The sequence below is a fragment of the Argopecten irradians genome, chromosome 4, assembly GCF_041381155.1.
Source record: "Argopecten irradians isolate NY chromosome 4, Ai_NY, whole genome shotgun sequence".
Classification (NCBI taxonomy): Eukaryota; Metazoa; Mollusca; class Bivalvia; order Pectinida; family Pectinidae; genus Argopecten; species Argopecten irradians.
The window spans coordinates 47,840,035-47,854,597 of NC_091137.1; the positions used below are offsets into that span (position 1 = coordinate 47,840,035).

Sequence of the window (14,563 nt, forward strand, 5' to 3'; positions counted from 1 at the left end):
ACTCATTTACCCCTGCAATTTTATAATGGACCGTTCTCGTCCTTGATTGAGGAGAGTCTAAATGTGTCTTCAGTGGTTGAGGAGTTGATTGACATTAATTTGACAGTTACCTAAAGGCACTGCAAGCTTCAAGTTTTTTCAATACAGTGGATATCAAAAGATGACTTGAAAATTAAGATGCAGGCAAACAAAATCATTAGCTGTATGGCCTCTTGGTTAATGTCAAAAAAGAATTTAGCCTACTTAACTCATGTGACCTTGAATGCAGGTCAATGTCATTCATTTGAACAAACTTTGTAGCCCTTCATCCCAGCATGCATATAAACCAAATTTCAGGACTCTAGGTCCCATACTTTTGGAGAAGCTGTTTTAATTGGGCCCCGCCCCTCCTGCCCGGGAGAGGGACAGAAGCTGTTTTAAGAGAAAAAATGACGCTGACTACTGAAGTACGGAAGGATGGATAGGTGACAGACCATCATTGATGTTTTACACTAAATAAATCTGATTGTAATCTATTCAAGGGTAAAGAAATGAGTAATATGTCCCTCTACCCTTGGTGGTTGGATCAAGCTCATATAGATGACATGTGATTGTCTTCATGGAATGATGTTTCAAAACAAATAATGTTTTTATTCACATAAATGTAAAAGACAGATCCCTATTGCGGTTATGAAGGAATAGGCTTCAGAATAAAAAGTCATATGTATGGCTCATGGCAGATAGTGGATGATGATATACAAAACACCATGGCAATTCAGAATATTTATGTTTCAATATTTTTTTTAAATAAAAAGAAATAAAAGGTTATTTTTTGGGATCAAAAACACAGGACAAAAAACAAAACATTTGTAGATACAGCAGCCTCTTTATTGTTTTATTTTTGAATTGCACAAGGCCATATAGTGTTTATACTACAGAATACATTTCATTCACATACTTTTTATTTCATATATATTCAAAGACATTAATATTTATGATAAGTATATATATAAATATATATATGTATAAAAATAAAGAAAACTCATCCTTTAGCGCTTTCACAGTGTCTAGCAGCTGATCAGAATGTTAAAACAGAGATTATGACATCACTAGCAACAATCATAACATTCAGAGAACAACTCAAAGATGAAACAAAATTTAAAGATACGCAATCAATATTGTGTATGTCAAATTGCATATGTTCATGTAGAGATAATTGAGAGTATAAAATGGAAATAAAACCCGTTTGACCTAGTGATTAACCTAGTAATTAACTAAATAAAGATCAACTACATATATGATGCTCTATCATACATTTTTGGAATGTAGTTTGTCAAATAATTTGTTCTGTCAAGTTTTGTATACTTTCTCTCAATCCTCAGACAGAATCAAAATACCTTTTGTCCCGGGACCATTGTCTGTCTGTAACAATTATGGTATTTTCTTTTTATTTATGAGAATATGCTGAAAGAAAGTTTCTCAAATAGCATGTGTAGGTTCTCTTTCATGGATAAATAATGTACAGTGTATACACTTTATTTAGAGGTAACTAATCAAGCAGTTGAGTATTGTTTGGTCCTATTATGAGATCCAAGCTCCTTTAATGTTTGATCCTGCCAGGAGATCCAAGCCCCTTTAATATTTAATCCTGCCAGGGGATCCAAGTCCCTTTAATATTTAACCCTGCCAGGAGATCCAAGCACCTTTAATATTTAATCCTGCTACGGGATCCAAGTCCCTTTAATATTTAACCCTGCCATCCAACCCGAGATCCAAACCCCTTTAGCCCTATTTAATCCTGCCAGAGATCAGCCCTTTATTAATCTGCCACCAACCTTTAATATTAATCCTGCTACGAGATCCAAGCCCCTTTAATCCAGTCATGAGATCCAAGTCCCTTTAATGTTAATCTTGCCACGAGATCCAAACCCCTTTAATATTGAATCTTGCCATGAGATCCAAGCCCCTTTATTTTTAATCCTGCATGCCACAAGACCCAAGTCCCTTTAATGTTTAATCCTGTCATCAGATCCAAGTCCCTTAATTGTTTAATCCTGCCATGAGATCCAAGCCCCTTTATTGTTTATTGGGTTTCCTTTTGGATCTTCGGGTTTGTTCTCGGGAGGAACCATTGTGGACAGGTAGTAGTCTAGCCTGTCTGTCAGTGATTTAACGATGCTTGGATTCCATGTCGCTATATTGTTATATTCACACGGATCAGACGGAATATGATATAGACATGCACTTTGGCGAGGATCACAGTTTGTACTGGCATTAGAAGGCTTTGGACCACAACTGACCTTCACTGCTGAACTTAAGGTCATTTGTTCCCTACCATCTGTAAGTTGCTTATATGATGTTTCGTTCAGCTCCTTAAATGGTGCGTTTTTCGCTGCAGGATTTTCGTATAAAAGTCTGTAACTGTCTTCTGTCACCTGGTAAGGAGGATACCAGCCATCCCATTTCATATTTATACCCCCGACCAAAAGTTTATAGTCTCCAACACGTATGGCCCCTTTTTTTTGCCAAGGTGAAATATTGTGCAACAATTCTTTCCTAACTGGTTGGCTATTAGACGAAAGCATAGACCACATGTCGTACCCGTCAGATTCACCAAGGTCTTCAGGATTACCGCCGGCGGCTGAGTAAAGAGTAGGCAGCCAGTCACATACATGTATTAGTTGCTGGGAAACATATCCAGATGTTTTAAGTAGTGGACTATGGACAAATCCGACACCTCTCACACCACCTTCCCATAAAGTAGCCTTCACTCCTCTACAGTACAACAAACAGAAAATGAAAAAAAAATAAAATGTCATAAACCAATATATTTAAAAAAATTTTTTGAAGAAGTCATCTTTTAAAAAGTATCGACATAACAAAACAAAAACAAAAATGTTATAATCTGTTCCAACACAACATTTTCACAAAGAAGATCTACCTCTTTCATTAACAATGGTTTGAACCAATTCTATAAAACGAAATGTACTAAAAGTAGCAACATTAAGGTCGAACCTTGAAATATGTTTAAAAAGTTCAAAAGGTCCCATGGGCCCATACTATGATCAAATTAATGTTGCTCACTAGAGGTGAAGGTTAAGGTATCTTTGTTCATCCAAAGCAGTATCAAAATAATGTTTCATGTCCTAAAATGATATCATTTTCTCACTCGTATACGTTAACTGCATAATATATTATGATCACAAATTTGTAGATAAAAATTACAAATAAAATTGATAAATAAAACTTTTTTTTTAAATTAATTTTCTGAAGTAAAGATCGTAATTATTATAAAAACATTGGGGACCAGTAAATTTGTCAATAAAACAAAAGAAGCACACGATGACTATTGGTCATTCAGCCGACCACCCTTCAGGTCAGATGACTTAAAACTCGGAGAGTATCCTAATTATAAACTGTGAATAACTTCATTATCTTATATTCACTTAACTGATTTACCCCTGAAATTTCACAATGGACTGTTCTAGTCTTTGATCAAGAAGAGTCTAAATGTGTCTTTATGGGTGAATGGGTTATAGAACTCATTAAGCAGACAAAGTGATGTATATTATATTACCGTAGAGGGAAGTTGCTGGCTGCGTTGCCATCAAAGCCATTAGCAGGTCCACCATTATCTGTTGTGAACATCAAGATGGAGTTGTCGTACATGCCACGGCTTTTCAACGCCGCGACGACAGCATTTACACCGTCATCTAGTGCAGACACCATACCTAAACAAAGGGAAATAATACAGGTGTCATATAACATTAAAAGTCTTCAAGATGGGAAGTTCAGTAAAACATGATTACCGGTACAATAAAGTTCTTTGAACAAATCACTTTGTAATAAGCAAATTTCCCTATACATATATTGCAGACAATTACATTAATTAATTTACCGGAAATGGAAATGGTAACTATGTTGTGACCATGAATTTATTACAAACGTACTTGTTATATTTTCAGGATTCTACAGCAAAAATTCAGTAAATTATCTGACTCTCTGTCCCTGGGGTTCGAACAAACCTCATTAATACACAAGATATCTCAAAAGGATCTAGGTGCCCACCGATTGAATAATTGATGTAGATCATAGATATTTCCCTTCTTTCTAATATGTTGTTGGCCCAACCTGATCCTGCTCCAGTGGAGTAAAGTATCTTTTGTCTACGTCTGCACTAATTGCCCTTACAGTAGTATATCTTACATTTTTAGATGCATGATCATGCGTGATAAGCATTTTTCTTTTTACTAAAGAGACAATTAGCAACTTAGCCTTTGAGAACCTTATGGGAGTCTGGCATGTTTATGAATATAGTCACATCAGACCTGTTTTATCGTATAGCCTTACGATCAGGAATTTTGACAATATCAATTACGATTCTTAACAATAACGAGAAATTTGTCAATGTTTTTTATTGGTTTTTTTTATAAGAACTTTAAAACAATATTTCATATACAGTATAAACCCCTTCAACTCCAACCCGCATTCCTCAAAAACACCCCCCCCCCCCCCCCCCCTCGATCAGTTATTTGTTGAATACTCATTATTCCTCGAACAGAAATGTATCCCCGTGTTCATCATAGTATTATATTCATATCGAACAGGTGTTAGAAAACCTTGAAAAATTTTCGAAAAGCTCATTTTTATTGTCGTTTTCAAATACTGCCTGGGAATCGGTTGAACAAATGGTATCGATCCGGTTTCATCATAATCGGATATATTTATAGAAACTCATATATTTCATTTTTCGAATCCACTGAACCAACAGTCATGAAGAAGTATTTTTTTTAATTCAAATTCTTGAGTATCTATGATGTTTAAAATATTTTGATATTGATTTGCACTGAAATTTTCGTATAAGAAAAGCTCATTTTTTATGTATTAGTAATAACATATATGTTTTCATCGATTTTATATTGCTATCATAAACCACTTTCCTGAAAATTCAAAATGCTCAAAACACGATAATTAAAATGTCACTGACATGCATTGTTTGTGACAAGACATTTTGACTATCGATGATAAAACTTGATCAACCCCGGATGAGTCAAATACTATGTATTCCTCGATTTATTGATCTGATCCCCTGCTGTTTGAGTTATAGGGGTTTTACTATCATTTACATTATGGTTGTGTATATGAAAATCTTCACTGAATTGTTCCTTCTACATGTGATGTTGGACTTCTTGCAACTAAATCCCTGACCATAAACACAGAAGAACTCACCAGCAAAGTCCTTCCTTTGTTGATTTTGTATGTGAGGGTGTCGGTTGACGTACGAGGAAGGTGCTTGTAGAGGTTTTCCACTCTGCAAATTACCACTATGGACAGCTTGGTATGGTAGATACAAAAACAAAGGCTGCAAATACAATATACAGATGTTCAGGTTACTAAAAGTCAGTTCTTTCCACATTTCAATGGGTAAAATTTCTCCCCATAGTCAATTATCAGATTAGGGCATTTTCCGAATCCAGTTAACTTTCCTTACAACATCCAAGTTTTTCTATCTCAGTGCTATCTCAGACTCTGCCAAGATGAAAGGGGCTCCATACAGGGTTTTAATAAAATGTCAAAATCAGTACAATACGATTGGGAAAGGCATAGGAGGTCTGAAATTGGAAATTTCCCAGACAGTATCAGGAAAGTTTGTGATAAATGTATAAAATTTTATTTATTTTACATCAATTCTGAAACAAGTTTTACAACTTATGCAAATAACTCTTGATGGCCCAGATGTAAGCGCACGAGGGGTCTAAATGTGGGAGGAAACCAGAGTGCCCCGAGAAAACCCATGTGAACGGGCAGGTGATCGCTAACCTTTTCATTCTAGGTTAAAGGTGAATGGCTAAACCACTACACCACATGATGAATGTAAATATTAGCATATGAACATTTGTATCAGTGATCACAGTACCTCATCTGAGTTATGTCCATGGATGATGTGGACGGCCTTATTTGTGAAAACAGAAGTGGAGTATTGACCAATCACAGTGTAGTCGAGGCTCAGGTTTCTTCTGAAGTCATAGCCAAAATACTCCTGTCAAAACAAAATACTCCTGTTAAAACAAAATACTCCTGTCAAAACAAAATACTCCTGTCAAAACAAAATACTTCTGTCAAAACAAAATACTCCTGTTAAAACAAAATACTCCTGTCAAAACAAAATACTCCTGTTAAAACAAAATACTCCTGTCAAAACAAAATACTCCTGTCAAAACAAAATACTCCTGTCAAAACAAAATACTATGTCAAAACAACATACTCCTGTTAAAACAAAATACTCCTGTCAAAACAAAATACTCCTGTCAAAACAAAATACTCCTGTCAAAACAAAATACTGTCAAAACAAAATACTCCTGTTAAAACAAAATACTTCTGTCAAAACAAAATACTCCTGTTGTTACAAAATACTCCTGTCAAAACAAAATACTCCTGTCAAAACAAAATACTATGTCAAAACAAAATACTCCTGTCAAAACAAAATACTCCTGTCAAAACAAAATACTCCTGTCAAAACAAAATACTCCTGTCAAAACAAAATACTCCTGTTAAATTACTCCTGTTAAAACAAAATACTCCTGTTAAAACAAAACAAAATACTGTCAAAACAAAATACTCCTGTTAAAACAAAATACTCCTGTCAAAACAAAATACTCCTGTCAAAACAAAATACTCCTGTCAAAACAAAATACTCCTGTCAAAACAAAATACTCCTGTCAAAACAAAATACTCCTGTCAAAACAAAATACTCCTGTTAAAACAAAATACTCCTGTCAAAACAAAATACTCCTGTTAAAACAAAATACTTCTGTCAAAACAAAATACTCCTGTCAAAACAAAATACTCCTGTCAAAACAAAATACTCCTGTCAAAACAAAATACTCCTGTCAAAACAAAATACTCTGTCAAAACAAAATACTCCTGTCAAAACAAAATACTCCTGTCAAAACAAAATACTCCTGTTAAAACAAAAACTCCTGTCAAAACAAAATACTCCTGTCAAAACAAAATACTCCTGTCAAAACAAAATACTCCTGTCAAAACAAAATACTCCTGTCAAAACAAAATACTCCTGTTAAAAAACAAAACACTCCTGTTAAAACAAAATACTTCTGTCAAAACAAAATACTCCTGTCAAAACAAAATACTCCTGTTAAAACAAAATACTCCTGTTAAAACAAAATACTTCTGTCAAAACAAAATAACCAATCACAAAAAAGTATAAAATGGTTATAATCTGTACAGTGTCTTCATATACACAATTTTAAGTTTTGTTGTGGTCCCTTTAAGTTCCAATTTACTAAGTTCAACTGAACATCAGATAACTAACTGGCTTAGGAGAAAAACAATCATTCACCCCCTTGTAAGTAAATCCAAGTATATCTCAACCGTTGGGGTAAGATTCTTAATTAAGCTGTCAAACACTCCACAAGCCTCACGTTTGACAACTTAATAAACTTTAATACACCTTAGTTTTGAGATTTCTCTATCTCGCCTTCAATAGGGTAAATTATTCTATTTATATCTACCTCGTTTCCTTCATAGGAGTGACCATAATAATCTCCACAGCCTTGGTAATATCCGGCGTAAGATTCAAATCCACGACGTGTCGGGGTGTACTCGCTCTTGAAAAATCCCAGATGCCACTGTAAATACATTAGAAACATCAAGTAGATAATCAAAAGTAAATGAATCTATATGCCCCCTACCTACAGCCCACACCCTTCTCCCGCCCTCGATGCCATAAAAAGCGCCACAATTTAGAATTGACCGTCAGACTACCTACTTAGCATGCCTTAAGAATTTAAAAGATACTAATTAAATTATCTCAATCAGTCTCTTAATGCCGTCATCATGCAAACTGATCACCAATGTGGTATGATGAAACAGTGGAATATAGAGTATATATACTCACCTTTCCGACCATGTGCGTCCGGTAACCTAGTTTCCGGAGCCACTGAGGCATGATGGTAAAATTGAGAGGAAGGCCGTAGGGCTGGGCTCCCATAATCACGCCCTCCTGGAGCCCTGGTACAAATTTAAAGTTAATAAAGTTTGGTCAGAGGATATGTAATTTAAATAGCCGACAATGCATTAAAGTAACTTCTAGGACACCATGATTGCAATATAAGTGCTATCCAATGTTCAGTTTCAGTGAAATCATTTATACAGAAATAGTGATATTGATCCTGTTTGATCCTATCCTCAGGCCTCTGAGGGACGTTATAACCATTTTTAGAATTTTGAGTCGCCACCCCATAAGGAAGCTACAGGTCAAATTTGGTTAAATTCTGGCCAACACTTATGGGGAAGAAATTGATCATATCATTGATGCTTGTACATGTAAGATCCCCATTGAGTTTATATGATTATATTACATATACCTACCAGTATGAATGGGATGACGACCAGACATCAGTGCCCCTCGTGTCGGAGTACATATCGGTGACACGTAATAGTTATTGAGGATGATTCCACTGGATGCCAAGCCGTCGATGTGGGGAGTAGGGATCTGATTGGATCCATGGAAGCTTACATCATTCCATCCCTGAAATTTTATATTATAAAATATAAAATAAGAGTTGAGCATTTCAATATTGCACATGTCAATGGAACAAATTTCAATGTTATATCAAGGATTACACTATGATAAGTTTTCCTCCCCGAGTGCTAAAATGTAATATGCATAACTAGACATTTCATAAGGGCCACCCACAAATAAAATTTGAGATATCTCATAAACACTTTCTGAGCAAGAGTGATAACAAACTTCAATTGTCAAAATTCAAAATGACTGCCTGTCAGCCATTTTGTTGACAAATCAGTCCCAAAGTGCAATATGTGTAATTCTCAGTTATTCACAAGAAGTTGTTTAAAGATTTTAACTTATTTGACCCCTATATGACCTTGGATTCTAGCATGTATGCTTCAGGCCCAATATAATTTAACCCTGGGCCATTCTGTTATTGGGAAAAAGTCGTTTGAAGAAAAAATGCAACGATGCACAATGACGGATGAAGCACACTGACTATAGGTCACATAACTACTTTGATGCTCACAAAAGATTGATCACATATTACATTATCTGTTAATAAGATAATTATCTGACATAACAGTGAAATTATACAGAAATTAGCAGAATGCCATCATTAAACCTTACCAGATCATCTGCTACAATAACTACTATGTGTGGCCTTGGTGACGAGGCTTTGGCCAAGGTCAAGGTCAGCATGGCTATCAGGAGGCATTCTCTCTTCCAACTCAATGAGGACATGGTCAGTGTACTTCTGAAGGAAATAAAATAATTTTTGAAATTGCAGCAAAACCAATCTCTTTTGTTTATCAATTTATTTTGTCGACCAGTTTCATCCTTACTGTGGACTTCTTCAGGACAAAAATACAGTGTTTCTACTCCTATCGAAAGTACTAAAAATGGGGAGACTAATGTATTAATAACTGTGTTTTCATTAAAGGCCCACTACCTTTCCGAAACGGCTTTTAATTTTCAAAATAGGAATGTAAAACAAGATCGATAATTTTGTAGAGTCTTAACAATTATTAACTTATCGTTAATACTACATTTATCATCACCTTCTGAACGATTTGATTAAAATAAATAAAACGTTTATTTTCATAACGCGGGTCGTATTATGTTTCCCACCGTCGTCCTAAATACCGCGCGGTAGTTGACTATCACTGCGCCGGACGGCAAAACAGCGAATGGACTCTCCACTGTTTTCATATATTACGCAGGAAATCTTGCATATGTTTGGTGTCGTAACCTTATTTTAGGTCATCGGTATGCATTTTCTGATGTTATTAATGTTCTTTAAGAAACCTTTATATTTTGCTCCGGAAAGGTTATGGGCCTTTAACAATATACCGTATTTGCCACAATTTTAACTCCCATGGTGCTTCAAACTTAAAACAAAGGGGGCTCTCATTAGAGAACAAAAATGTCAGTTGTGGACGAAAACTTCTAAAAAAGTCAGTGATATTTTCATTGTTAATCAGTAAAATAAAATATACATATGCCTTAATTCTTTCCTTCCTTTTCTCTACTTTGATGCAAATTATTACATTGGGATTGACATGTAATATACCCTCAAGTTTGTGTAATATGGGATATACTATGCTGATGTTATAAACATCACACAGGGACAGTCAGACATGTTAACCCTACCAATTCAGGCAGAAGTCTACCACTTTTAACGCCGATCTTCCGTCTATCGCTTTAATTAATATCCAAATATTCAGATTTCTTCAAAACATCTTTATTTTTTATCTTCCAATTTCTGAATTTTTTATAGTCAGTTGGGGCTACCGTGGCGGCTTCAGTTGTAAAATATTGTTAAACCCATGGGCTTACCAACTCCTTCTCAGGAAGAGGGGATGGAGTGCTTATAGGGCCAAGAGAGGCACATATTATGACAATTAACAGTAAACTATTTCTTAACAAAAGAGATATATTATATATAGTGCAGTGTGACATTACATATTTAAAAAGAAAAATACGAGTTGTGTCTACTACTGGATCGTATCGATTTACATATTCACAAAAAACTGTAAACGGTAGCCCTAGCAGTTGTATTATGCAATGTTCTTGCTTCAATACTGACATAGCCTCGGTAAAATATAACATACAATGTAGTAAAACAAATCCGTCAAAGTCCAGCCACCCCCGCCAAATGGCATATGACATGCCATATAGCTGTACACTCCCAAAACATTAGAGTCAACTGTGGTCAGAGAATGCTGTGTTATTTTTTATTAAAATCGATCGTTTATTTTGACACATCTGTCGAGATACCTATAGCATTGTTTGGAGTATGCAACCAGCAGCACTGAGTTTCCTAAAACACGAAACCTCACAATCAATTCACCACAACACATTAAAGAACACGCATATAAATGGCCTTTGTCAGGACCCAAACTAGTATAGCTGCTCTTCATAGCTTGGACCCACACCAATTTTCAAACTGGCCCAAATACAAAACAATAGAAGAAAAACTTCAACGCGAGATAGCAGCAAGATATGTTACACAACTGATATCAATAACACTTGCCAACTTCTTCGGTCCTCAGCACATGATAAAACCACCCATCCAATGGCCAACACTAACAAACACACCGGTTTCTACAAATCACGACTCATCCTCCATATAAAAATCACGATCACCCAATCTCGTTACCATCAACCCCAGAATCAATACCTGAAATACACCTGTAGACACTCGACCCTAGTCTCAAAAGACACACATCCCTATGCATACAGACACATCACAGCCACAAAGGATACATTTAAGTTACTCCTTTTTTCCCACACACACGATTCACATACTGTTAATCTCCACCTCCCTGTGGCAACATGTACATAAACCACGAACACTGTGAGTACTACAATGGCAAATCTTAAACAACGTTAGCCCGAAATACACGGCTTAAAAAATTCATATACAAAAGAGTCCCGAAAAGAATTTTTAAATGATGAAGAGATTATTTCTTTAGTAAATAGAATATATAATGGATGAAATTTGGAATTGTATTATTTATGTTATGGAGAATATAACACAAATAATCTGTGTGTACTCTATATCATTATAAAAAAACCCGCTGTTTCGCGGTCTATTTAGAGTGTACACTCAGATCTTTTTGTTGTTATATTCTCCCTTAACATAATAAAAAATCTATTCAAGTTTATCCTTTAATTAAAACCTATATACCTTTTATTCTATTACCAGCACACAGAAGAGAAAAAAAAAATGCAATGTATTATTAACCCCATTCTCCCCACGCCACTGAGCCCGATAACCATCACTCTTGTATTTTCTTCAAAACAGGGATAAATATTGAAAGTGTAAGTGAACCATATGCCTCTTATTTGTACAGATCGACCCATGTCCTCTTTCCGGTAGCCACATGCTACGATAATCCCCATTATAAATTTGATAAACACCTTAGAGCTAAATTAAAAGTTATATAACATGAATATAATAAGCTCAATCGCAACACTTCACATCACTTCCTACACTATTTTTAATGGTCAAATGAAGATTTTCGGAATTCTACACTTTAAATTGTTATTAAGAGACTAACGGGTATGGTGGTTATGGACTTCCCTCCAAAACTGCCGTTAACGCGGGGTAACCTTCGCTACACGATGAGATATATCTAGTAACTAACCTGTTTTATAAAAGAATATCAAACCATCTAAGTTAACTGCAGTATGCTATGCTACAAGGGACGTATTCATATGATCAAGGGTTTGTCATGTGTTGATGGACGGATGTTTTATTGTCCGTGAAAATAAAGCTGGGTATAAAGTTCGGATCGTTTAGTTACGCTTTTTAATCTTTAGTGACTATTTAAATGAACAGAATTTTATGTTAATAAAATGATAGGTATTATTGTATTAAAACAGACGTAAAAGTAGAGCAATACGTAATTTCGAATTTCCGAACAAATATCAGTTTCGAGGTTCCTCACTTAGATCAACTTTTGTGTAATTATGGTTGAATATGTGTTTCTAGAACAAATTAATAAACTAAATGGGATTGATATACCAAATGGTAACATGGACATACATAAGACGTTACACTATTGGTGATAACATAGAAAAGTACGGTAATTTATTGGCCCGTGATAGGCTATTTGTGTAGAATATAGAACAGAGCTGTGTACACCACTTTCAGGAAACAATAATCACACAGAATTTTTGCACAATTAATCTTTTATTTTATAGCTGGATGGAGTCCTTTTGGCTCGAACAATAATACAAAAAATGACCCATCAATCAACGTGTTTTGTGGGCCTGGAAACACCGCCGTAAACCGGTCCCGGAATTTTTTATAGTCAGTTGGGGGATGCCATGGCCGGCTTCGGTTGTTAAATTATTGTTAAACCCAAGTGGCTTTCCAACTCCTTCCTCCGGAATAGAGGGATGGTGTGCTTCTATATAGTGGATGAGGCCACTTATTATGACAATAAACAGTAAAACTATTCTACAAATGATATTTATATATATAGTGGCTGGTGACATTTACACTATTTAAAAATTAAAATATAACATGTAGGTCTACTTAATGAATCGAGACAAATTCACAAAAACTGTAATACGGTAGCCCTACATTGGTATTAGTGGGCTAAGTTTCACATCTTCAATACTGAAGCCCTTGCGAGTAAATTTAATTAACAGTACATTGAGTAAACAAATCGTCAAGTCCTGCCTTCCCGCCATGGCAATAAATGCATATGCTTGTACTACTCCCATTTAAAACATGGAGAAGTCAATCTCTGGTCAGCTGTTTTTTTTTATATCGAACGTTTAAATTTTGCACAATGTCGAGATAACCTATCTAGCATTGGTTGGAGTATGCTAAAGAACAAGCACTAGGTTTCCTAAAACGTAAAACTCACAGTCAATATCACCCACACATATAAAGTACAGCATATAAATGCCACTTGTTGTTAGAACCCAAACTAGAGTAATGCTCTTCTATCAGGGGACCCACACATTACTGGCCAAATTACACTCAAATAGAAAAAAACTCAACGCAGATGCAGCAAGATATTGTACACAAAGATATCATAAACACTTCTTCAGTCTCAGTCATGTTGACTCATTATCCTATATAAAATAACACTACAACTACGTTACCTTCAAAACCCAGAACAATTCCTAAACACCTTGTAGACACTCGACAATAGGACACACACATCCCTAAGCAATACAGATAACAGCTCGCACAAGCCACACAGGAATACATTTAATTACTCTCCTTATTCCCACAAACCCTCACATTACTGGAATCTCATCACTGTGGCATATCCGAGTACAAAAACACTACACAGGTGACTTTCAAGGTCAAACCATAAACAACGAAGCACCTTTGAAGACACGCCCATAAGTTATACAAGCTTGTGTACAGGTGCCGATCACCTCCCTAAAAACGTCACTATTGACGCGATGGGTGATAAACCTTAAGAAAGAAAGAAGATAAACTATATATGTTTATCTTTGGGTAATACTTGGTAAACATGATAATAAAACTAGGAAGGCATGTGTGTCAAGGGCCTCGTGCCTTTTACATGTAAATGGCACGACTGTTACACTGTATTATCTTCAAAACAGGATAAAATTGAAAGTGAAAGTAGAACATAGGCCTCTATTTGTACAGATCGACCCATGTCTCTTCCGGTAGCCACATGCACGATAATCCATTATAAAATGATAATCACCCATAGCTAATTAAAGTAATATAACATGATATAATAAGTCAATCGCACACACATACACTCACATCCTACACTATTATAATGGTCAAATGAGAATTTCGAATTCTACACTTAATTTGTTATAAGAGACAAACGGTATGGTGTCAGGACTTCCCTCCAACCTGCCGTTAACTGCTATCAGAGATTTTAACCTTCGCTACATATAGATATATATTAGAACATACCTGTTTTAAAGAAAATCAAACCATCTAAGTTAACTGCAGTAGGCTAGCAACAATGTACCAGCTGTGTCGTATTCATACAGCAAGGTTTGTCATGTGATGATTGACGATGTTATTGTCGAGAA

The 14,563-nt window shown here is 35.5% G+C and overlaps 1 protein-coding gene across 1 annotated transcript; it reads right to left on the reverse strand.

Annotated features, from left to right (window-relative positions):
• Positions 1–1,828: 1,828 nt before the first annotated feature.
• Positions 1,829–14,563, reverse strand: LOC138321853 (arylsulfatase B-like). Its single transcript, XM_069265852.1, has 9 exons — positions 14,442–14,563; positions 9,143–9,269; positions 8,371–8,530; positions 7,898–8,010; positions 7,512–7,628; positions 5,897–6,019; positions 5,209–5,341; positions 3,557–3,710; positions 1,829–2,754 (listed from the first exon to the last, which is right to left on the reverse strand). The coding sequence occupies exons 2-9, from the start codon at positions 9,254–9,256 to the stop codon at positions 2,028–2,030; spliced, it is 1,641 nt and encodes a 546-aa protein (XP_069121953.1). The 5' UTR covers positions 9,257–9,269; positions 14,442–14,563; the 3' UTR covers positions 1,829–2,027.